The sequence below is a fragment of the Siphateles boraxobius genome, unplaced genomic scaffold, assembly GCF_051911475.1.
Source record: "Siphateles boraxobius isolate OS27281-9 unplaced genomic scaffold, OSU_SipBor_1 65, whole genome shotgun sequence".
Classification (NCBI taxonomy): Eukaryota; Metazoa; Chordata; class Actinopteri; order Cypriniformes; family Leuciscidae; genus Siphateles; species Siphateles boraxobius.
Window position 1 is genome coordinate 17,728,001 of NW_027509192.1, and position 26,106 is coordinate 17,754,106.

The 26,106-nt window shown below is 39.7% G+C and overlaps 1 protein-coding gene and 1 long non-coding RNA gene across 2 annotated transcripts; both read right to left on the minus strand.

Annotated features, from left to right (window-relative positions):
• Nucleotides 1-4,621: 4,621 nt before the first annotated feature.
• Nucleotides 4,622-14,798, minus strand: LOC143720465 (uncharacterized). Its single transcript, XR_013196572.1, has 2 exons — nucleotides 14,745-14,798; nucleotides 4,622-6,445 (listed from the first exon to the last, which is right to left on the minus strand). It is a non-coding gene; the product is annotated as an uncharacterized LOC143720465 (long non-coding RNA).
• Nucleotides 14,799-18,326: 3,528 nt separating this feature from the next.
• igf2b (insulin-like growth factor 2b) lies at nucleotides 18,327-24,331 on the minus strand. The gene is made up of 4 exons (XM_077211287.1): nucleotides 24,155-24,331; nucleotides 22,817-22,967; nucleotides 20,701-20,882; nucleotides 18,327-19,709 (listed from the first exon to the last, which is right to left on the minus strand). Exons 1-4 carry the CDS (start codon nucleotides 24,221-24,223, stop codon nucleotides 19,473-19,475), a joined length of 639 nt encoding a protein of 212 aa, XP_077067402.1. The 5' UTR covers nucleotides 24,224-24,331; the 3' UTR covers nucleotides 18,327-19,472.
• Nucleotides 24,332-26,106: the final 1,775 nt, after the last annotated feature.

The window sequence follows — 26,106 nt, forward strand, 5'->3', positions numbered from 1 at the left end:
TTTAGCTTCCCTACCGAGCGATTCAATATGCGCAGGTCTAAAATTGGACGCAACCCCCCATCCTTCTTTGGAACGATGAAATATCGGCTGTAATAACCTGACTCCAAACTGGGAGGAGGAACCCGTTCTATAGCCTCTTTTTGAAGGAGCGTTTTCACCTCTTGTTCCAATACCAGAGCCTGCTCGGGGCCCACCACTGTGTGCAGAACCCCTCTGAATTTTGGTGGACGACACCTGAACTGGATAGCATAACCCTTTTCTACTGTCTGCAGGACCCAATGAGATATTTTTGGAAGGCTTTTCCACTCTGCCAGAAATTCTACTAAGGGTACCAGCCTCTCGAGACTGGCCTCTGGTGTAACTTGAGCAGCAGACGCAGCGCCCTGTAACGGCGCACCGGCAGGGAACAACTGGTCTGACCGCTCTGAGACCCTCCTCAGAGGGAGCGAGCGTCCCTCGGGAAAGCGCTCGCTGGGATCGTCTGTGCCCCGGCATAAAGGCGGGGTTGGCAGAACGAGCCCCTGAGGGCACCGAGGAGGAATGGGCACCGTAAAAAGAGGTGAACACCTTTCCGCCTCGGTGGGGACCACCCTCAGCATCCTGAACGGCTTGGCGTCAGGACTTCTTCTTAGCCGAAGCCTTCTTAGCCAATATAACTGTCCTCAGATCAGTTCTACTGGGAGAAGGCTTCGGCTGAGAGTGTCGCGGCTGAGCCCACTGTCCAGCAGGGGGAGCACGAGACGCGACACTCTGCCTCTGCTGCGCTCTATGTGATGAGCTCGAAGACGGCCGGGGCTGCTCCCGCCCAGCAGCCCCAGGGACATGAACTTTAAGGGGAAGAAACTTTTTAAAAGCTGCAGTTTGTTTCTTTTCTTCTTGGAATTTATCGATAACTGAATTCACAGCATCACCAAACAACCCCATGGGAGAAAGAGGAGCATCTAAAAGAAAAGCTTTTTCTCTCTCTTTAATATTAGTCTGATTTAACCACAAATGTCTTTCTGCGGCCACCAGAGCTGCCATAGAACGACCCATTAATTTGGCCGATTCTCTGGTGGCACGCAGGGATAAATCAGCAGCCTGACGCAGTTCACGAACTACGTCAGTACTGACCTCCTCACTCTCACTCATGTCCCTTAGCAGATCAGCCTGGTATGCCTGCAAGATTGACATAGTATGCAGACATGACGCAGCCTGACCTGCTGCCGAATATGCTTTACCCACTAAAGCCGAAGTGTTTCTTAAAGGCTTGGTGGGTAATGCCGGTGCCTTAAAAGATGATGCTGCTTCGGGGGAGAGATGGCTCGCAAGCGTCTCTTCCACACGAGGCAAAGCACCATAACCATGAGCCTTGGCTCCCATAATATTAGCGTATGTTGAAGTCTGGGGACTAAACACTCTATATGACACCGGTTTTCTCCATGATTTCGACACCTCGGTGTGGAGATCATGGAAAAACGGCAGGCACCGGCGTGGAGGCTGCACACGTGACGGCAAAAATCTCTCATCCAACTTTGATTTAGAAACAGACTCCTGTCTAGTCACTGGCCATTCAATATTAAGTTTTTCAACAGCTCTTGTTAACACCTCCATAAGCTCATCACTCTTAGGAGTGTGGGGTGGCGAATCCTCCACATCTCCCTCAACACTAACAACATCAAGTTCCTCAGAACTGGATAGCTGCAGCATTGGTGCCTCAGCCCGAGCGGAAGAAACCGCAGCGCGTGCTTCCGAACCCGGGACTGAGGCACTGGATCTCACAGGTGAAGGGAGAGATAAGGCAGAGCCCGTCTCAAACCCCGCTGTGAGATCCATCTGCGATCCCCACGATAAGCGCCGCCGCTCTGCCTCGGCAGAAGCGGGACCCGAACCGCGGGGAGCGCGCACCGAACCGCTCTCCTCAAAGAGCGACCGGCGGGAGCGGAGCGTCCTTAACGGCAAACGCTCGCAATGCTCACAGTCTGCTCCCTCGAGAGCAAACTGGGCATGCTGAACTCCCAAACAAACAACACAAAGATCATGTGTATCCCCGCTCGTTAAATAACGCGAGCAGGGAGGAACACACTTTCTAAACTGCTGTTCGTCCGCCATAATCTCTCAATATATATATATATAGGGATAAATTGTTTGTGTGGTGCAGGGTATGTAAGACAGACAATATCACACAGGGACAGATTCACATGTAGCGCGACTGAAAGCACAGAAGCTAATGCGCTTGTGTTTTTGGGGTGCTTTATAGTTTCCTGGTCGATGACGTCACCCGCCTATGACGTTTCATCTCTCCATTGGGCTGATTCCATACGTGCTTCATGACGCACAACGCAGGGGCGTTCCCGCAGCGTTTGACGCAGCTCGAAGTTCCCTTGAAAGGGAATTTCATATCACGATTATAGTGACCAAAATTATCGTGATTATCAAGATTATCACGGTTTTGTTAAAACGAGATGAAAGTGTTCAAAAAGAACTGATGCTCACACTGAAAACATTTCAACATTTCAAGTTTTATATTTGAAAATCAACAAACAACAAATAAAACAAGCAGCTCTATGCATTTTAAAGCAAGATTCTGTGGCATTTGCTTCCTTATAATGATCGTCGTCAATAGCAACGCATTATAACTCAGCGCACATCGATGTATCACAACGGACGCGCGCTCTCATTTCAAAATTCAACTTGTAAAATACAACATAAAAATTGCGTCACCATTTTTGATTGTTTTGAAAATGAAATCAGAGTTGATTTTTTTACACAGTTTGATAATATTGTTGCGATCATCTTGCCTGGATGAGTTTTGTCCGCTGTACAAAATGTATTTAACGGGTAAGATTTAAAACATTAATCTCAATTCAATATGTCCCCGTAATTATGTGGTAAAAAAAAATATTAAAAAAATAAGTGTAATAAGTGTACAATGAATATAAATTATTATCTCTTAAATGACACTCTTGTTTGAACTTGTTCATTCGTCTTTGACTCAAAGCCACTTGCTGCGAAGTTTTCTTCGTGGAAGCTTCAAGTTTATGTCAAGTGAGTGAGATTAAATATTTCAACTCAAAACAACATTTTGTGCCCAATTATTTCCCAGACGTAGTTTTGGTATTGAGGTCAAAGTTAACTTGACTTGCATTCGCTACAACAGTGTGATGGACACACAGGACGACTCGGCAGATTTTGTGTTTTTCCACTATTGCAGCGAATTTTTTGTGCATGTTCTGCAGACAGGTGACCATCCTCGATTAAGTTTCCCTCGGGACTTTTGTAGAAGCAAAAATATGACCACACCTCAGATTTGGTCCTCTTAAAAGGCTGAAAAATCTCCCGAGCACGTTCACTGCCTTCCGTCACTCCTTCTCAAAAAAAAAAAAATAATAATAATAATTGTTGTGTGCTCTGCTGCGGCAAACTGTTGCTGGCTAGACAGGATTTAGGCTATGTTATTAAAATCGCGATAATCAAACACGGTTTTAATGATATTTACATTTTAAACGATAATACTAACTGTCAGTACATTTTTTCGTGGTTTATAGTAAAACCGTATATCGTCCCATCCCTATGGTGTAGTGATGTTGTAATGTCTGAACAGGCAATGAAGAGAAATTATCTAAACAGTTTTGTCAATACCAAACCGTTTTGTCAATACCAAACAGTTTTGTCAATACCAAAAAAAGCAAAGAAGATAATCTAAATAGCAGAAATCACAGGAGCAAAAACGTGGCAGGAAAAACAACACAAGACCAAGAACTGAACAAACTGAGGGCATTATATACACAGAAAAGCTAATTAAATTAACTAGAGACAGGCATTTAACATAATCAGTAACCATGGAAACAAACTAGTATCGGGAACTCAGGCAAACTGGAACAGAACCAATCCAAACCAAAACACAATGAAACCCCAAAAGGCACGTCCTTGTGTCGTAACTTGAGTCCAAAGGAGGAGGAGGAGGGAGGGCAGGGTGCTCTGGAGGAAGACATGAAGTTGGAGAGAGGCTGTCAGAGAAAACCATCATGGAAGAGACAATGGAGGGAAAAGCCAGCTGGGGATCCAGTGTAACCAGGACGAAGGCCCATATCATAACAAATGGTTGGAGGAGCCAGGGAAGAGTCAGAGATCCGACCACCAGCGGTGAAGCCAGGAGATCTGGAGACCAAGTAGACCGTGGAGAAGTGGTGATGAGCAGCTGAGGTGGAGCCAGGGTGGCCAGAGGGACAAATGAGCCCGATGGAGCAAATATGTGGTATGGGGAATCCGAGGCGATTTGATTACGATTCAGAGGACTGCCAGCATGTGCTAAATGCTAATGCTAAAACGATTTCTGATGCATCTTTTGTGTGTGTGTGTGTGTGTGTGTGTGTGTGTGTGTGTGTGTGTGTGTGTGTGTGTGTGTGTGTGTGTGTGTGTGTGTGTGTGTGTGTGTGTGTGTTTGTGTGTGTGTGTTTGTGTGTGTTTGTGTGTGCGTGCGTGTGTGTGTGCGTGCGTGCGTGCGTGCGTGTGTGTGTGTGTGTGTGTGTGTGTGTGTGTGTGTGTGTGTGTGTGTGTGTGTGTGTGTGTGTGTGTGTGTGTGTGTGTGTGTGTGACTATTTGGAACTTTTAAGGCAAAGTATTTATAATGACCCATAAAGAATTTACTTCCAATATCTTTTATTAATAAAACAAATGGAAGTGATTTGGCTGTAAGGTTACATTTGCCAGCATAAGTCCCAACATTGCAAAGGACCAACAGGAAAAGAAATGTGTGCCTGTACTACCAGCATACTTGTAGTAAATGTATACAAACTTCAGCATATTCTGAATCTCTAACATAAAATAATAGACTTCTAACCAACATCCTACTGGTATGTGCAATGAGCAATATAATCCTTCACAAAAATAAAATCACAAACAGTTTCAGACAAAAATATAGAATTAATTACCAGCAGCCCTCATACAAAAATAATGCTTGTGGACTTACACATATTCTGAATAATTAGTGATATACAAAGCTACCCAATAAATAATGAGTCTAAGACTTATGACTTGAAATTGTTGCTGTATACCACAATCAAAAAACGTATGATCATCTGTAGAGAGCACAGTTAAAATGCAACTTTTTGTGACTGGCCTTGCACCGATACACACTGTGACTGTGGAGGGCAGTACAGTAAACCTACATATAACGTACGTATAACAGATATTTGTACAGCATATTGATGCGAAAACAAAACAAAGAAAGCAGCTCTCAAAAATGGGCCACAATGAAATTATGCCAATTCTCCTTATCTTTTAACAAAGAGGGTTTCGTTTGCATTTCGCGCTCAGCCATCATGCGTCTCTGTTATGTGCATGCCACAGACTGTCCGGGCACTGCACTTCCACACTTCAGAGTTCCACCTTTTACATTCCATCAATATTACGTTATAAAAAAAATTTAAATCAATTTTTGAATCGATTTAGAATCATCCACGTCCGCATCGCAACGCATCTAAGAATCGATCCCCCCAAGGATAACACCAAGGCGAAACTGGAGGGAGGAGGGAGCACGGTGGAGCCGTGTAGACGGTGCTCCCAGGTGGAGCAGAGGGAGGGAGAAGCCAAGGTGGAGCCGACTGGTCGACGGGCCGAGGTATAGCAATGGGTTGGAAGGCCCGAGGCAGAGCCAGGAGATCACCACACCAAGGCGGAGCTGGAGACAGAGAAGCCCAAGGCTGATCCGAGTAGCCAAACAGAGGTGGGGCAGAGGAACTGGATGAGATTGGCAGAGGTAGAGGGAGTGGGAGGCTGGGTGGGGCCATCAGCAACAAAACCGACTTGGTGCTGGGCAACAAAAAAGATTTGATGCTGGGCGGAACCAGCGGTGATGAAGAAGACTTGGAGCTGGGCAACAAAGGAGACTGAAGGTTTAATGGGACAAGTGGAGGAGGGAGGACTTCAGATGGGACCAGGACATCCACCTAGTCAGACAGGACCACCAGAGGAGGGAGAGGTTTGTGGGGACAAGGGAGGGAACTAGCTCTGCCGAACTCCTCGGTATCCAACTCCACTAATAATCCCAGGGGGATGGACAAAGAAATCAGCTCACACACCTGGTCAGAGGGCATCAACTCTGGGACGGACATGGCTTCAGACTCTGGCTCTGAGGTGGGCATCAGCTCTGGGTCTGTGATGGGTATTGGCTCAGCTTCCATGGTGGGCATAGGCTTTGGGTCCATGGAGGGCTTGGGCACTGGCTTGGATAGGAATGGAGTAGACAGACTGGATCTGGATGGAGCTGGATAGTCCAAATGGTGTAGTGTGGCTTTCAGTGTGTGTCTACCCCAGGTAACCTTATGGTACAAGTCCAGAATTTTCTCCACATATCATTCTAGTGGCTAGTCATTTTGGTGGATGATAAGCAGCCGGTCCTCCACTTCCTTTTTAACTGCTGTTAGATCCATAAATTCAGTCAATCTTTTGTGTTCTGTCATGTCTGGGCAGGCAATGAAGAAGAGAAGAAAGGATGTAAATTCAGAACTTTTACAAATAAAAAACAAACAAAGAGCAGAAATCACAGAAAAAAACACGTAGCAGAAAAAACAACACAAAAAGAACTGAACAAACTGAGGGCCTTTTGTACACAGGATACCTAATCAACTGAACTAGAGAAGGATGTTTAACATCATCAGTAACCAAAACAAAATAGGGTCAGGAAAACAAGCAAACAGAAACAGAACAGAATCAAACTAAAACACAATGAAACTAATACATTGTGAAAGAGGGGTTTCTTTTCCATGAACAGTTTTTTTTTCTTCGAACAGTTAGTTTTAATGAACGGTTAAAAAAACAATTTAAATTTGTTTACATAATCATGCAATGACGTCACATATAAGCAATTGTATTAATAAAGCACCAAATATGTCTAAAACTCACCTTTTACATAAACCATAACCCCTAAAATCCACTGGATCCGTCTACGGCGCGGAACGTCAGCGCCACGTTTTTGATGCGTCCCTAGCTCGGCGTCAAAGTCCACTGGAAGCGTCTCAGACGCGTTTCAGCAGCGGAGCGTTGGTCTCCACTGGGTGTTTTATTTAGAAAATCGACCGGATCCTCTATGCCGTTCTGTGTCTGACTTCCTGCCCGGTACGATGTACTCTGTGCTGCTTGACGCGGCAAGCGGCGAAAATAGACCTGCTACTTATTCTCTGCGGAGCAGAGCGGAGAGAGGCTTCTGGGACGCACGCTTCTGAGACGCGCTGCGTCCGCAGCTGGTGGACTTAAGAGCATTGACTATAATGGCCGAGATTAGCACTGGCATCCGCGACGCTGACGTTCCGCGCCGTAGACGGATCCAGTGGATTTTAGGGGTTAGATACGCAATGCTCATATCAACAGCTCATTGTTTCTCCGCAGACATGTCTGAATCTGAACTGTTTCATCAGTTCAGTGTACTGGTGACTCGAGAACTCTTAACTCAAGAACTACTGCCATAAGATTTATATTTATAGTTATATTTCCAATATGTTGTATTTGTTATACATTATTCTTTTCAGAAAAAAGAAAACAAAATGTTGCCCCCTCTATGAAACCCCAGGTAGAAAGTTCTCAGTACTGTTGTCAGTTCAGTGTATTGTTTGAACTAACTGGAGTGCTAAAAGTGTTGGCAAAAACCAGCATCATAGGATTATCAACTCATGGACATTGGCTTGTTTTTAGTTAGAATGATAGTCAGGCACATCTGACAGTGAGTTTTGAATGGGTAATCTGGGTTTAACTAATTAGATCCCACTTCTTCAAGCAGGCCAGGGGACAGATCAGCGTACCGCGCCCGCCATGGTAAGGAGTGATCACACTACTCAAACAACTTTTGGGGGCTCAAACATGCTCAGGCACAGTTCAGATTGCCATGGCATATGTTGGTGATTTGGGGATTAAAAAGCCTTTAACCTGATCAATGTGACACAATGTTTCTCTTGCTTTCCATGTCAGTGTTTTTGAGAATGTCAGCGCAGTTTCATCTGGCTTTGAACTACTGAAAAGGTGCAGTATGTAAGATTGACAGGTAGCGGTTGAAATTGGTATTGCAGTCCAAATTGAAATTTTGGAGAGAGTTGTTTCTTTCGCCCCCTCCTCATCAGACTTGAAGCTCATGTGGGTTGCCAGTTTGAGGGCACGCAATAGGAATGAGCGCAATTGACAATGGAATGCTAAGAGACTTACGTCGATTTATTGATTTATTGTCAGTTGATATTGCATTTTAATATGCTCCGGTTCATAGAGATTTTTAGTTGGGTGCTGAGGTTTTTTAGGTTGGGTAGAATTTGCAATCTCTGATCCAGTTTGTTCGCTGGCTTTTATGACTGCAATACGCTGTGTTTTCGGCCAACTGGCAACCTGTGGTGGCGAAATCCTATTGGGTAAATTGGCAACATCCGGTATTGCAGAGACCAAAACAAAAACAGACATTCTAACACAGAACGCACATCTCAAAGTAAAATAACTGGATGTAGCATTGTTTTTCAGAGAAATGATTATATGAACTCAGCATGTTTCTAAATATCTGAAACATATTATGGTATTTGTATGCTTTAATACAGTCAAAAACGTACATATAGCACCTTTAAATCACTGAGACATGTGGTTTGTATTGAAGAACTCTGTGCTTTCTTTTGAGCTGAATTGTCTGTCCACACTACTCGCTGCAATCAGTTTCAAAGATCCCTCTGTCGGGTCAAATCAAACCAGCTTCCTTACCCAGCGCTTGGGTTGAAAACTTAGCCCAGAGTTTTTAAGAGTGTTGTACATTGCGACACCCCTAATATAAGCAACATGGCTATAGACTCTGGAGGTCAATCCGAACTCCATATGGATTTTTACTAGTTCCCTAAATTTCGAAATGGTTATTAAAATGGTTTGAATGTCAAGAGACTGAGGAAAAATATGGAAAACCACAGACATGGAACTATAAAAGAGATGTGTAAGGTTTTGCACAAGTTCTTGGTTGCACCAAATATCATTGACAACTCGTCCAGTGACCACATGAGTTGTGGTCTGAAAATTTAAACTGAGCTAAAACATTTTAAAATACCATTCTACCATTGCTAAGCTGGTAAAGTAGAGGAACAGCCATGATATCTATCTTACAGTTTTGTTTTAAACATTTCATGAACTTAAACAGAGTTACACGACTCTTGGCTTTTTTTATATTCATCTAAGATCTTAACACTGTCACTGAAAGATTAAAAAAAGCTTTTAGAAAGTTACTGGATACACTAAGTTTCTGTACAATCATAACAGATTGGCTTCCTACCTTATCAACTTTATTTTGTCCACTTAATGAATCAGTTTACTGCCAACTGGCCAAGGTTATGCACACAAGCAGAACAGATACCCATCACTACAGTACCCTTCACAGCTCAAGAGGCATGTTGATATTCAATCCAATTTAATCTAGATTAATTTAGAATGTGGTGCATAATACTAGACTCTGTTAGCTGATTAATTCACTTATCAGCATCTTCCATAAAAAACAACTTTAATATATCATTGCTTCTCCATTGCTTTTTTTTTTTTTTTTTTTTTTTTTTTTTTTTTTTTTATATATAACTATATTAAACAGATTCAACTATTTTCAAATTAAGCAAGATACCAAAGTCTGCAAACAAAAGAAAGAATTCAAAAATCAAAAACTCAGTAATACTTCTCACCATGTTCTCACAAGACCAAATGTCTTCCTGTATGTCAACAAATTGTCTTATTTGTGGGTTTTTTATTTCCCCTATTTTAGAAAAAAACATCTGGGACAAAGTTCGTACTTAAATGTAACATACCTGAGAGCTTCAATAATTCTCTGGAGATATGAATGAGCAAACTGTTCAAGTTCAAGCAAACTGTGTGTTCAACCTGAACAAAATAAAAATGAATGCCTTCCTAACAATCAGGCGGTATCTAGTTCCCGCTAAAAGTTGCAAAATATTTCTTGAATTACAATTGAATTACAATCGTAGCTTTACACAATAACTCTATTAGGAAATCTACCCTTTCATCTCATCTGTTTATCAGGGTAATGGTTAGACTGAAATTGCACGTGTTGCTCTGTGACCTTGTAGCCCTCCTGGCGTCGAGCCAATGAGCAACTGTACAATATAACCTTCAGTAGTTGCAGTTAAGTGAACTCGTAAACATAGCTAGCTCATATGGCTGTCACGCACACTGTCAGCCATGACAAGAAATGTTTCAATTTCATGTGTGACGCATTGTACTCCACTTCTTAGTTTTTCTTTTCCAGAACCCATATAGATCCTTCATTTGCGGCTGGTATTTTGATTGTGGTTAGTTTCGTATTTCCACAGCATCATTTTTAATCATAGTGTTTTTGTGTTGGTGGCCAAAACTATGGTTACTGTAAATATTTTGACCATGTTTGGCATGTTCACCTACATTTCATTTCTCGTAAAAAAACAATTCCCGGTTATTTAACCACAGCATGGCAGGTAGACGATAACTAATCTTGTGGTTGAATTTTAGGTTAGCGCTAGATTAACATCAGTGGTGTAGCGGACTTATGAAATGAGGAAGCAAAGTATACTCTCTGCATTTAGGTTTTTTGTAAATTTATATTCCATATAGAACACAATTGTATCTTCTCTATCAACAAACTACCAATAATAACATATTTCTGTATATAAAATATTATATTCAAATAAACATGTATTAAGTTCAAGTCAAATTCTCAAACTTTTTATTGTTGTTTCAAATGTAATTAAATCCTGGATTTAAATACTAAATCCTGTTGGAACATCAACAAAACCTATTTGTATAGCTGAATAATGGTTTCCTAAAAAATAGTAAGCAGCAAAATCGTTTTCATAAATATTAAGAAATATTTCTTGAGCAGCAAATCATCATATTAGAATGATTTCTGAAGGACCATGTCACGTGACATTGAAGACCAGAGTAATAATGCGGAAAATTCCCCTTTATCACAGGAATAAATTACATTTTAAAATATATTAAAATAGAAAACATTTATTTTAAATTGTAGTAATATTCTACAATATAAATCTTTTTACTTTTTATTAAAATTAATGCAGCCTTGTTGAGCATAACAGAAAATAAAAAAACAAAACGTAATAACCTCAATCTTTTGAACGGTAGTGTGTACACACACTACAACTAAAAATATTTGCAGGATGGTTGATAACATTTTTACATAGACAGAAAGATGGTGGAATTGCTTTACATACTATTTGATTGCATGTTTTTTCTAGAGATTTTTTGCATCCAAATTCTTTTGACAAGCCACTACCTCTCTTGCCACTGGAGAAAAACTCCCCTGCTCAGCATGTTCTTTTTGGTTGTACCTTGCAGATTTAAAACTGCTGATTAGGTTGCTAGAAGTATTCCAAACCTGTTTATCACAGGTGCATACTACGCTCAATGTACCTGTGAAAGTGACATGTCCCCATAAAAGAGCAAGAAGACAAAATTGTCCGTTCTTCATAGTAGTTGGAAGGCTGTCTTCATTTAGAAACGTTGCACCAGTTCTTTGTATGTAAAACAAACAGAAGTGGCCACTAATGTACGCATATGGGCAGCATGAAACATCGCAATTTGTGTCAACTTGAGGCTGTGGCATAGAGGCTTTGGCCACTGATAAGACTTGGCCAAAGTAAAAACTCTGAGAAGCGTTACTTGTGGTTGGTCGGATGCACGGGATGCATAGGAGTTCCAGCCAACTATTGAAAGTGGATTGGCAGCGGCGTTGGACAGGTCTTGGCCTGGCCAGAAAGGCCAATGCCAGTTTTATTGGGTAGAGTGTGGCCAGGCATTCCTGTACAAGCAACAACTCCTCTTACTCTAGTCTGAAAGGAAGCAAAAGGGGGTCACTTCCTTGAATCGAGCAAACTCTTTAAACCGCCATGTTTTTTTATGCTCTTCCGCTTTGTTTAAAGATTAATGCCTCAAATTTCTTGTTTTGTTTCTTTTCCTTTTTCCAATGGGCCTAATTACATAATGAAATCAATTTCACTCCAGATCCCAGCCAATGCTGTTTGTTACAGCAGGAGCACCACATAAAGACGAGATTGTGTTTCTTCAGTGCTCCACAAAGCGATCTAATTGTCAGTTCCTAATCAACCAGTAATGTGAGGAAGGCTTTCTAATTATGTAACCATAGTTTCTGACTTGTAAACAATAGATGGACATTCAGTATCTTTGAATCATCTTTGAGCTCTATGGGGCATGACATATGCTGGCAGAGGTTGTTATGATGCTGTCTTTGTTTATTGGGTCATGCCCTTGTAAAAGATACAATAGGTTAAACACAGTAAAAAACAGTAGGATCAGTACAGAAGGTTTGCTATAAGGCCAGTATCACTATTACTATTAGTTATACATAAGCTTGGGAATTTGAACAAACACATTAAATATTAAATAAGTATTAAAGGACAATTACGGCCAAAAATGAACCTAGGGCTAAATAACACATGGGTACCGAGTCGACCGTTATATGGGATGTATTTTCATGATAATCGAATGTACCCAGTTTTAACGTTATTTTTAGTTTAACCACAGATTAGCTTATAACGTTAGTGTATGGGGCATCGAATAAGTACGAATAAAAACCGCTAGTTAAAACCACTTACAAGGTTCAAAATAGCCCCACTCTAACACGGAAGCATAATTAGGGTCTCTACCTGCAAACCGAAGCATTGAGAACTTTGTAAGTGTACAGACAGTTTAAAAAGAAGATCATTTATAAAGACAGTACACTACACGTATACAAGCAGGAGCCGTCTTTGGTAAACAGTCTCGACCAGTCGAACCACGAACGCCGTGCTACGTCCTGGTCGATAGCATGGTCAATAATCACAGTTCAGCTCACGTAGCACGGCGTTCGTGGTTCGACTGGTCGAGACTGTTTTCCAAAGATGGCTCCTGCTTGTATACGTGTAGTGTACTGTCTTTATAAAGTATCTTCTTATTAAAAGGATAGTTCACCCAAAAATGAAAATTCTGTCAGTATTTACTCACCGTCATGTTGTTCCAACCCCGTAAGACCTTCATTCATCTTCGGAACACGAATTAAGATATTTTTGATGGAATCTGAGAGCTGGATCACTCCTCCATACTAGTCCATAGGCTTCTTCAGGGATTGAAACTTGTTCCCCGAAAAGTTATTAAAGACATCGTTAAAATAGTCCAAGTGACTACAGTGGCTCAATCTTAAGTTTATCAAACGACAAGAATACTTTTTGTGCGCAATAAAAACAAAAATAACGACTTTATTTCAACTATTCATTTCCTTCTCTGTGGGCCTCTAGTCAGTTCACTAGTAGCGTAAGCTTCTGTTGTTGTACGTCACAGGCATCACTCACATGACTAGCGTCGGCCAATAGTGAGCCTACGTGGCTCTACGCAATTACTCTTGTTTAATTGACTAGAGGCCCAAAGAGAAGGAAATGAGTAGTTGAAATAAAGTCGTTATTTTTTTTTTTTTTGCGCACAAAAAGTATTCTCGTCTTAAGATTGAGCCACTGTAGTCACTTGGACTATTTTAACAATGTTTTTAATAACTTTTCGGGGCTGGCAAGTTCAATCCGTGAAGAAGCCTATGGACTAGTATGGAGGAGTGATCCAGTGCTCAGATTTCATCAAAAATATCTTAATTCGTGTTCTGAAGATGTGACCTCAGTGGGTTAGTTAGAATTTTTTGCAGCATCGAAAATACATTTTGTTCCAAAAATAACAAAAACGATGCCTTTATTCAGCATTGTATTCTCTTCCGGTTCTGTTGTCAATCCGCGTTCACGAGGCCAGTGACGCTGCTGACGTAAGACGCTGCTGACGTGTTATCTGGTGCGTCCGTGTATTCGGGTTCAAATAAATATGTCTGGTTAAAAAAAATGCAAGTCTTCCTCTGTGTGGAAATCCTTAGACATGTTTGCAAAGATTGTTTTGTTTACAGCGTGCGTCTCCCTCAGACTGTAAACGAAGCTCGGGCGCACCAGATAACACGTCAGCTCGTCTTACGTCAGCGGACTCATGAACGCGGATTGACAACGGAACCGGAAGAGAATACAATGCTGAATAAAGTCGTCGTTTTTGTTATTTTTGGAACAAAATGTATTTTCGATGCTTCAAAAAATTCTAACTAACCCACTGAGGTCACATGGACTACTTTGATGATGTCTTTATTTCCTTTCTGGACAAGGACAGTATACCGTACATAGATTTTCAATGCAGGGACAAAAAGCTCTCGGACTGAATCAAAAATATCTTAAACTGTGTTCCGAAGATGAACGGAGGTCTTACGGGCTTGGAACGACATGAGGGTGAGTCATTAATGACATCATTTTCATTTTTGGGTGAACTAACCCTTTAACAATTTTTTTCAGAAAAGATAAAAATAGATGTTATAGGCTAACATAGTGCGTGTAATTAATTTATCTGTTTATATCAACATGATAGAAAATGGTGAGTAAAATATTTCCAGATACTTGCACAGGTTCATTGAGTTCACGGTGAGCATACTCACGTGATCTTGAATGACAGTTTAGATCTTGAAATATTCATTCATGTTGTAAAGACTTCTCCGATTGAAATCTATTGCAGGGAAATGGAATTTTGTAGAAGCGGTTGTTAATATTTAAACCACCACAGTGCACTAAATTAAACAAGCAGGTTAACGTCGTGCAACATTTAACGTTTTCTTTAACGACATTCACGTGGCGTCTTGAGGGGATACATCGAGTGCATCCATCATTATAGCAGACACAAATACTCACTAACACACGCCAGGTTGCCTTCCGCCATGGTTCACTAGTTGATGTGTCACACACACACACACACACACACACACACACACACACACACACACACACACACACACTAGTGCTCTGTGCATTAATGTGCAGCCTCTGACAGCTAAAATGGATCTGAAAGGCATCAAAGGAAGCGCTCGTAGGCCTACTCCTCAGTCAGCTGTTCTGGACACGGCCGACCGGCGGGATTACCTGAACCAAAGCTGATTCATCTTAAAGGAATATTGCACCTAAAATTAAATGCTACTAAAGTCTCCAAAATTAGCCCCCTTTAACAGTGCTCTTAAAATCTTTAATCAAAATAACTTACCCTCCGTCTGATAACGTGTTTACTGGCGCGAAATACAGTTTTCTTGTACAAAAAGACATTTTACTTGTAGGATAAAATACTATAGGGAAGAAAATACTATCACAGCTTCTGTTTCATGACTTTAAACCACAATTTTCATTTCACTTATACATCTCTCATTAATTTGTAAGTTGACAGGAAAGAAACTGAAAAGTAAATAAGTAAATTATAATAAAGTAAAATATGGTGTGGTATATTCTCTGTAGGTGCATGGGCATTCCTCATCTTAAAGGAGCAGCTCAGCATTATCATTATTCACTTAAGTCAAGTCAAGTCGAATATATTTATATAGCGCTTTTCACAATACAGATTGTATCAAAGCTGCTTCACAGTATCAATCAAAACAACTTAACAATGTTTGTTTATTACTGGAAAAAAAAAGATGACTTACCCTCATCTTGTTCTTTTTTTTTCTCTTTTTTTTAGTGGAGCACAAAAGTAAAAACATCTTAAAGGTGCAGTCACATTACTGTTTTTTGGCTAATTTTAATGGGTGAAATGTGAGTTTTCTTGTTTTGTGTTGCATGGAAAAAATAAAAGCATATGGGTTTGGAACGACATGAGGGTGTGTAAATAATGACAGAGCAGTCTGTCACGGGTTAAATAAGATTACATTTGGTATAATAAATAATTTAAAGAAATAAAGATTTTATTTTATTACTGTAAATTGCTTATCGCTGAATATTGCACGTTTACAGGGTGAAGACATGATTAGTCATGTGTAGATGATAACCATCATTTGATCAAATAGAAATACTCTTTACTCGGAGGTCTATACAGCAGCCCTTAACCTTTAGCAGCAGCACATGCAAATGAATTTCACAGAATTAGGTTTATTATCTAAACCATCCCATAATGATCACTTGATTTAGGTGGATACATTCTGTGGGGGTCCAAACATTTGAGCTCACAGTGAAAATCTGGAATTCAAAGTCTTAATTATACCTGGAAATAAATTACAAAGCAATATTATGTTGTAAAATTAATAAGAAATAAGGTTCTGCACTGTTATGTCACTAATCAAATAAGGAAATGTGTATAGCAAATAAGCACAATGCGCTCTTTGGAACATTCTCATGCTGGACGACATTAATCATCAGGTTTTGCACAAACCTTGATAATCAAATAAATGATAAATGTTGAAAATTAAAAATGTCATGCTGATAATATAGTTTGTAATGAAACAGTTTGTATATTAAAAAAAAAGCAAAATAGAAGCATTTTTTACCAGACTTTTGAACTCCACTGTAGATGAAAAAGTCTAAAATGTTATTTAATATAGCTGAATCAATCTAAATAAGTTCATTTATGCCAACAAAACTAGTTTTTATAGGTAAACTCAGACTTCATCTGAGCTGAACCTTGTAGCGTGCGGAGCTGACGTGCATCTGCTCCCATGTCAGTTGCTCACTGTTTGGCCACATTTTAGTGCATTTTCCTTCTTTGGCACACAGATCAGCCAAGTGCAGAAAAGATGCTAAAAGCATCAAGGAAATTCTTTGTAGGCCTCAACGTCTACTAAATCATTTATAGTGCAACCCTGGCAATAAAAACACGTACACTTGCACATGACTGAAACATGTTTGATAAAATGTTTTTTATTGATATTAAAAATGAAAGTACATGAATTGTGCATTTCGGACGTTCTAGTGTGCAGAGGTTAAATCAATTAAAATACACACAGGCTGCGTGGGCTACTGATATTATACTGTTGCCAATGAAAGACAAAAGATCCCTTCATTTTTAGCGTAAAAGGACATGTTTTCCTCACACGCCTTTTTTCGCACGGAAAGATAAGTAACCAGTTTGGAAAGAACAAAAGTGAATGCAGTCCTTGCAGGAATAACATAATAGACAAATGGCGATGCCTCTGGAAATATGGGATCTTCAAATAATAAAAATAATGATAGTAATTATAATAATTGCACTGCTTAGTCACAACTGATATTAATCAGATAAATATTGGATTATCAAGGCAGAGGAATACACTGCAGGCACTTAGACCTTTAAGTTTCAAGATACTAAGTGATACTATAGTCTAATTTTTTGACCTTAAGATGGGGCTTATACAAGAAATTATGTTGGCTTGTTGTCCTTGTCTGAGAAACTGCAGAGAAAATGGACTTGTATTGGATTTTTCACATAAATCTGCTGATATTTCCTGAGTAGTAGGGTAAATAAGTATGGTAGCCCTTCAACAACTGAGAAGAAGATACATGGAGGACTTGAAAAAACACCCCGACCGAAAGGAAATAAGAGGATTTAGGGCATATTATTGTAAGATGGCGAGATTGAAGGGATGTATAAACAGTCCACTCTTTGTGACTTCATAATGGATCTTTATAATGGATTTTTACTTTAACTTATGACTGCAGTTCAATTACTCAGCAACAAGAACAAACACTGAACCAGGGACAGACTCTTCTCAACCCCCAAAACATGGCATACCTTAGAGAAGCCAAAAATTATGATACAACAATTAAGACTGTAGTGGTTTTGTGTACAATAGTGAAATATAAAGACCGGGTTTATCCTGAACCTCGTGAGGAAAGTTAAATGCAAGTTTTTTTGTAGTTGTTTTTGTTTTTTTTACAAACAGAAATCCATTTGGCAGATTAAAAAGCCATGCGGTAGAGAGAGAGAGAGAGAGAGAGAGAGAGGGAGAGAGAGAGTATTCTGAGTATGTGCCTATTTTTGCATTACAACATGCCTAAGCAATCCAGGCTACAGCTGCTGTTAAAATATTGATTTTAAAATAGCTCTGTGGCGAACCAAAAGGAAAAAAAAAAAGGATTTTTTTTTGGTACAAAGCATCTACAAAAAGCATTTACATGTAAAATGGGAAAAAAAGAGAGCATATAAAATAGAATCCATCAGTTGAGCATCAGTGCTATGTATATTACTGTATTTGGACTGATTTTAATATATAATTTTATAACAAAATAAATAATGCCTTTATACAGTGCCCATATTTGTACTTAAACAAACAAACAAAAAGAAGCTTGGCGGCTCATTACGCAAGATACAGATCAGACTAAAAGAATATTACATGATGTCCCTGGAAACTAATTATAATATATATTTCCATATTTATTCTATATGTATATATATATATATATATATATATATATATATATATATATTTATTTATTTATATTCAAGTATTTGTTTCTCAGGCAAAAGCATGTGAATACTACAGATAAATGTCTAAAATATATGTTAGTTGACATTATTGCGTTTTTTCCCTTTGAATTGATATTTGTGCCTTTTTTTCAGAACTGTAAAATAACCTTACAAAAACACAAAGCCTATTTTGCAACAACAAGAATGTCACGGTACCAGAAACCAAACTGGGCTTTTTTTTTGTGCCTTTTTTCCTTGAAGGGTTTTCACGAAGAAGAACATAGAAAATACAAACATCCCACTTTTTCAAGGTCACAATGTTCCCTCTTCCTGCAGTGCAAAGCAGGGGTTTTGTGCAGCCAAGCTTGAAAGGAGGCGAGTTCTTCACGTCCAGGCATCTGAACATGATCCCTTCAGCGTCCCCACAATGCTCTTTCCTTTATCGCAATGGCAGCGCCGGGACCCAAGGCATACGTCGCGTGTCTTACGTATACGCATCTGATATCCCCGCAGCCAATATACTCTTATTTACTCTTTCCAAAGTCACACTTTCCTTAAAACGGAAAGTTTAATAAAGTTTCAAAGGAAAAAAAACATGCTTTTCAACCCCTTCTCCTTTGAGTCCATTCCCAAAGCTAGCACCATGACATTGTTTGAGCTACATGTTCATAGTCCATAAAAAAATAGTGCCTTTTTTATTTACTTAACAAGAACTTTGACGTAATCCGTGGCGATGTGCAATTCGCAGACTCTTCTCTGCTTTTCATTTGTGATTACAAGGTGCTGGAACAGGAATCTAATTTTACAACAATTCCTTACAGTGTGGATGTCCCTTTATAGTTACAGGTGCAAACTAATATTTAAAAAGGACTAAAAGAGAGATACTTTTGTCTCGGGAGAATGCAGTGGAATGGGTTCGTTCATGCTAGCTCTAGCTGTTCCTCGCGTTCTGACGTCCTCCAAACTGGCGAAAACGTTCGACGTTCCGCAGCTTCTTCGCTCTTTCTTTTGCTTCTTCACCTGAATTGTGTTCCTCTCATTTATGATTTGCCTTTTTGTTGGTGAACGAAACAGCAAGAATAGAAACTTGAAGAGCGTGTGAGCACGTCTGGTGGGGAAGGAAGAAAGGTTGTTGAGGACTGCCACAGAAATGACGTCAGAGACAAAAAGCTTTGATCCCCTAGTCTTTTTTTATCGACTCTGTGCAAATGATCCTGGTTTCACTTGTGGCTGACATAGTTTTCTGTGGGAAGAAGGATGGGCGGGAGCTTGCTGGAAAGTGTGATGAGAGGCCTGTGGTGGTGCAGTTGCTCCTGGGCCTTGATTCTCTCCGCCTGCCGCCTAAACTTCTTGGCCCGCAGGATGGCAGGGACGCCCCTCCGTAGCCTCTGGGCAGCCTTCCGTTGCCACACGTCATATTTGGAATATTTCACGGTCACGTTCTTTCTTGGGACCTCCTGTTGCGAAAGTAATAATAGTGTTAGAAAATGACTCCTGAAACAGGTTTAAATTCTCACAGATTTCCTGTTATCTCTGTAAAGCTGCTTTGACACAATCTGTATTGTAAAAAGCGCTATATAAATAAATGTGACTTGACTTGACAGATATCTTCTACGATTGCTTAGAAGATCTCTAAAAATGACTTTAAACTCTCTTAAACTCAAAAGCATTTGACTAAAAATTTTAATCATTTTGCAGTATTTTGCCAAAAATAGATTTTGATAGAATTTCCCCTAAACTACCAAGAGAACACCCCACTTGATATTCTCTTGCCCAATCCTCGTCTTTCTTAAAGTCTTAGATCACCCAAAAATGAAAAGTCTACCATTATTTACTCACTCTCAAGTCGTTCCAAACAGTCTCCTCCTTTTAAAATCAATACAATGAAAGTCTGTTATTTTGGACCCCATTGACTTTATTTATTATGGATAAAAACATTTTTCAAAATATCCCTTTTGTGCTCTGCAGAAGAAAGTCATATAGGAAGGACATGATGGTGAGGAAATGATGAATTTTGGGCAAATACCCATACCAGATGTTATTTAAAGGGCAATCAATTTCTAATACTGACAAAGAACAAAACTCAACACTGAAGAATGACAAGGAAAGCGATACGGGCACAGTTCCACTTGTCCCCAATGTCCAACCAGCTAGTCAACATCCAGGTCATTTTGAGAGACACTGGTTTGGTAACCCAATCCAAGTATGTGATGTAAATCTAAAGGAAAATTTCAACCTAGATATGACCTCTCACTTCTATCATATCATTTTCCACTTGGTCAGCAGTTTTAGGGCAATACTTGCTTACTAGCTCCTTACTCTGGCTCATTGTTTTCTTTAAACCCACATCCCAGGATGGACAAGTTCGGCAGAAAGCACAGGACAATCAAGATGGTGCGTGTGATAAAGTGCTGGAGAGTTTTTTGTTGTTTCCCACGGTCGGCATACCTGTTTTAATGCGGGCATCACCGGGATGACCTGTAGGGATGTGGCTGAAACGTCCCTCTCTGACTTGGCAGGTTTAGCGCAGTATTGTTCCAGTAGAGCTAGGTTACAACTGCTAAAACAACACTCTTCCACAATCCCACGATTTTGAGAACGCCGACTATTCGACCTACTAGTTGGTCGACCTGCAGGGATACAAATAAAATAAATTTATGGATGACAGGGAAAGAAGCTCTTAGATGATCACATGTCAGACAAATTTGATGAAGTTCACCTAAAAATGTCCTCATGTCATTGCAAATCTGTGTTCAAAACCAGTTTTTTGTCCATGCAGTGAAAGTCAGTGGTGACCAGTGTTGCTTTGGACCCCATTGACTTCCGTTGCATGGTCAAAAACAGTTTTTCAAAATATATGATTTTGTATTCCAGAAAGTCATTAGTAAATGTTGACAGGATTATACAATGCTGATTGAACTATACTAGCCTAAACTGGTTTGCTGGTCTCCCAGGTTTGGGGCACTTGTCAAATACTCCAGCTGGCTGACCAGGTACAGTAACTCTACTAAAAAGACTGATTAAACCAGCCTAAGTTGGTTTGAAAATCATTCATGTTTTAAGTTCCCATTCACTGAGCCTGGTAAAGCTGTTTTTTAGCTGGGTAAACTAGTCATCCTGCCTGAACAGCTGAAAAGTGGGGGAAAAAATCCCTAATTAAAACCAGCCAACAGATGAGCAAACTAGCATAGACTGATTTATTTTTTTCTTTTATTTTTTCAGCTGGAGATCCAGTTGAACACCAACATAGCCATGCTGAAAGGCCATTTGACCATCTCAAACCAGTTAAGTCTAAGGGGGGCTAGTTTTGGCTGTTTTGGCAAGAAAGAAGAAGAGATTTGGGTGAAACTCTCCAAACAGTTGCCATCAAACAAGTCAATGTAAATCAGCTACAGTGGCCTGATTCCATTGTCAAAGCAGATTTCATTATCGATTCATCGTGTTTTGACTGGGATGCATCCATGGTGTATAATAAAGGCAAAATCTGTGGCATAAAATGGAGTCTGTTTATTTGTTTTCTCGCCCGGACTGATCTCGTAATGCCGTCTAATTAAGCTCTTCGAAATCTGTTTCGAAGAATTCGCCGACAACCCAGCAACACGGATCCCAGGAATGGAAGACCGAAAGTCTACAAATAAGACAGCTAGAGTATTTAAGGGCAAAAGTCTTCGCTTCTGTTTGGATGAGTAAATGGTGGATATCCTTTGACCTTGTCCTTTGCCAGCTCAGCAGAGATAAAGAGAGCATGAACGAGAGGAAGGGGGAGGGGTAGAAAAACAGACTTGGCATGAAAGAGCGAAGATACAGGACACAGTAATGGAGGTGGGGGAACCAGACCGGGGGAAAGGAAGGAACAATTGATTTTCAGTCAAATATTATGCGTAGTATTGGCGCTTCTCACAACCGCAATGATCTGAAAGTATGTTCTTGATTGTAGGATGGGAAACATTGAAAGGTGGATCTGGTGGATAGAGGGGGGAAAATCTGCGCTGGCCCAAATTGGATAATGATCTTTCGGGGTAGTTAGGCTTCTATGGACAAGAGAACACAAAGGCCTTGTCTGTTTGTCAGTGCTGGCGTGAGGAAGACGACAAATATTTAAAAAGTTGTGCTCTCGACCCCCTCCGTGCATGTGAATGGTGTACAACCAGCAGATGTATATGGATCTGGATTGAACAATCGGCAATCATTGCAACTAGTGCAAATCAATATGTTAGTATCTGTTACGCTAAACTAGTAATGAAGCTGTCTCAATCCATCCAGCCATGTAAGAGGACAAACAACTTTTTTTCAATTGAGTGTAGCCTGGGAACATTTCTGGAGAGGTGAATGGAATGCCACTTGGGTACTATTACTTTCCCTGGTGGAATGTGCAAGTAAACAACCAGGCCATTGTGGCTCATTTAGCATGCCTTTCATATGCAATCACAGATATCGCGAGAGAATGCGCCCAGTCAGCACAATCTGCAGAGACTTCGCTCGTAAGTCTGGTCGTTCGTGACATACAATTGGCAGGGTTTGCAACCAAAGAAAAGAAAACACAGAGATGTCCAAATATACGTACTGAAATAGAAGCCTCTGTCTCCACACACAAACTGTAGCGCGTCCACCAGCTCTCCACCACATAAAGTTTCAGCTGAAGCGACTTCGAAGGCAGACAGGGTTAAAAACAGTATGCATATGGGCATCCGTATGGACCAGTACATCTTTATGGCCTGCAGAGATAATGTGTTTTAGTTAGTTTAGATGGTGCATTTCATTTTTAATGTACCCTTTGTATATATAAAGATATCATGTATATCTTAAATACATAACATAATACTGAACAACTATTATTAGCTTCCTCAATGCATTGAATTTAGTAATGCAATAAAATACCTGCATGCACTTGCTTGATCACATGTAGGCTATGTAAATGTACAGTATGTAAAAGCATGCAGTGTAGTTCACAAAAAGTGAAATGTATACATGCAACACTGGAATCGTGTTTTCCTCTCTCTAATGCATGTAGCCTTTGTTTTAGCAACAACAAAAAAGAGGTCCGATTTTTGAGTAACTACAGTATTATTATTTTTTCTTTGAATCATTGAATTCACTAAATGCAGTAAAACACCCTGGGAAATTGTGCATTTTGTAGCATTTAATTTTTCACTAAAAAGCTGATATTTTAAAGTCTAAAGGCCTGCTGATCAATCATCTTCAAGATCTTCCTCTGGTAATAGTCATCAGTTCCTTCAGTGCATTCCAAATCGTCAATGCAATTCTTCAAACACGCTGGGATTGTAGCCTACTTGCATGCATCTTTTTAATTAAGCTAGAAGATGAATTGCTTATCCACGTCAAAACGACTTTTTGTCTACCTTATTTAGGCTACACTCTTACACAACGTTCAACAAGTTGCAAGACTGCTCAATATACCCAGCTATCTCATTCCACACAACTCAGCATATAATTTCCCTAAACCCAGCTCATTTAAAGTGCTGTCGCCCCCTTGCGCAACTTCTTCCCCGTGCGCGCGTATCCTGAATGAAGTGGCAAGTAGGCTAGCCTACATTTTTATTTGTAAAGCGCTTTACTACACATTGTTTCAAATAAGCTTTACAGAAATTCATTATGTTAAATTTTATAATATCTTATATTTCAGATTTAGAGCTGTCAAGATGATTAGAGCTGTTAGCAGTTTAAAGTGTCTAAAACATCTCCGTTGCATTACGCGAACTGACTGAAAAGACTGCATCAAAAATCTCTTTTTGTTTCCAAACGTGTCAATTTCAGATGTTTAGGCCTATTCAAGTCAATAAAAAAATAGATTATTTAAAAAAAAAAATAGATTATTCTATTTAAGAGACTATTTTCAGATATATCCAAGATTTCCTAAAGGTTATCAAATTGTTTTCTTTACCTTCTTTATGAAACTGTCTGTTCTCAAGCAGGTATGGCAAACAGAATGATGTTTTAGTTGATCCTCCATGACAACGTAAAAACAAATGCAGTGCCGTTGTATTTGGTTGAAAAGGTCTGTTAGTTTCCCCAGTTGGTGTTAGGATGTTGTGTGGAGCTGTCCCAAAAATCAGGCGACAGGCAAAAGTTCTGTGAGAGAAGTATTATATACCCAAACCCGCCCCTTAACACCCCCCTCCACCCCCCGCCCCTCTCGTGCGCATGTCCGTGAGGTAAAACTCGAGGTGGTCAGTGAATCTCCAGCAGTTTGCCAAGAATTCCAGATCAAAAAAAGGTCAATGAACATTTAAAAAATAGGCTATGCTTTCCTAAATTAGTATGACGGCTTCATCGTTTTTTCACAAATTATTGTAACACCATCTCATTCTCAGCCAGTTATAGGCTACAGTAAAATAGCCGTATAACTTATAGTCATAGCCAATAAATAGGCTACAGTAAAACAAATAAATAAAATATATGTAGCCTAAATAAACCGATGAATAAGACAACGTTCAAATTTTCAGAAACGCACACGTCAGTGTACAGATTTCTGGCAGGACAGTCGATGTGTAAAATTTTACAGTGGAAAGTGCCCGGATGATAAGGAGTGAAGATGAAACGCTTTACGCCGTCATTTCCTCTGATATCCACCTGCCTTATCGACCCTCACGCGAATAGTGGCTGTAATGATGGTAATTCACTTTACAGGCTGACCATTCAGAACACTGAGAGGATAATGAAGAATTAGCTCGACTTGAATTGAACTTAAATTGGTTTGATTGAATTACTTGGAAATGTCATCCATCACCTGGGAAAGCAATAAGGGCCATTATTAGATGCAGATGTTATTCTTCGTGGACAGTAGTCTCCATCTGATATGAAATGCAGGGTCCAAAAAGTCTAATACTGCCTTACTAAAACACCTTTTGAAATTGTTTTAAACCATAATCATCATGTGAACAATAAATTATATATATATATATATATATATATATATATATATATATATAATAAATTATATGATCAATAAAATGACAACAAATGTTTTACATCAAAATAAGTGTAGCAATTTTCACCTGTTTTTTTTTTTAAATTAGTTATACAAGATTTATCTATTTCAAATCAGTTTAACATTCAAGTTGATTGTACTTAAAATGTAAGGCAGTGTATACCACACACACACACACACACACATATATATATGTGTGTGTGTGTGTGTGTGTGTGTGTGTGTGTGTGTGTGTGTGTGTGTGTGTGTGTGTGTGTGTGTGTGTGTGTGTGTGTGTGTGTGTGTGTGCAAACTGTATATAATAGACTATAATATATTATGTATTGGGTTATATTATATTAAATTATATGTATATAATATATAGGCCTATAATATACATAATAAACATATGGCAAATTCTTCATTCTTTTGAATGTCACGATCATTAAGATTAATGTAAGCTATTTTTTATTTTATTTTTTACATTGTGTGATTGGATTGGCCAAAGAATATTTGAAGAAAATTTTAAGGTTGGAAATCTTCAATGAAATTCCGTAGGCAAACACGAGAATGACATCAAAATGTTGAGATCACAAACCGTGCATTGTAAAATTAACCGCTTCTTGCCAAAAACAACTTAAATTAAACGTTAAGATACGCAAAGTGATGATAAACAGCGTTAAGTCTGGTAGAAATTGATGAGAAAATTAGAGAAAAGCAATGGTCCTGTCTTCTTTGACTAAAATGGCGCCCCTGCTGGTCAGAAGAAGAATAGCGGCGCATGGAAAAAGGGGGGCCTGCTGCTGCTGGCATGAATTATCAATGCACTCTGTTACTGGAAGCACCATTATAAAGACATTAAACCTCTCTTCCTCTGTCTCCTATTATCCATCAGATGAAGGAAGCAGGAAACCCAAAAGATCTGTA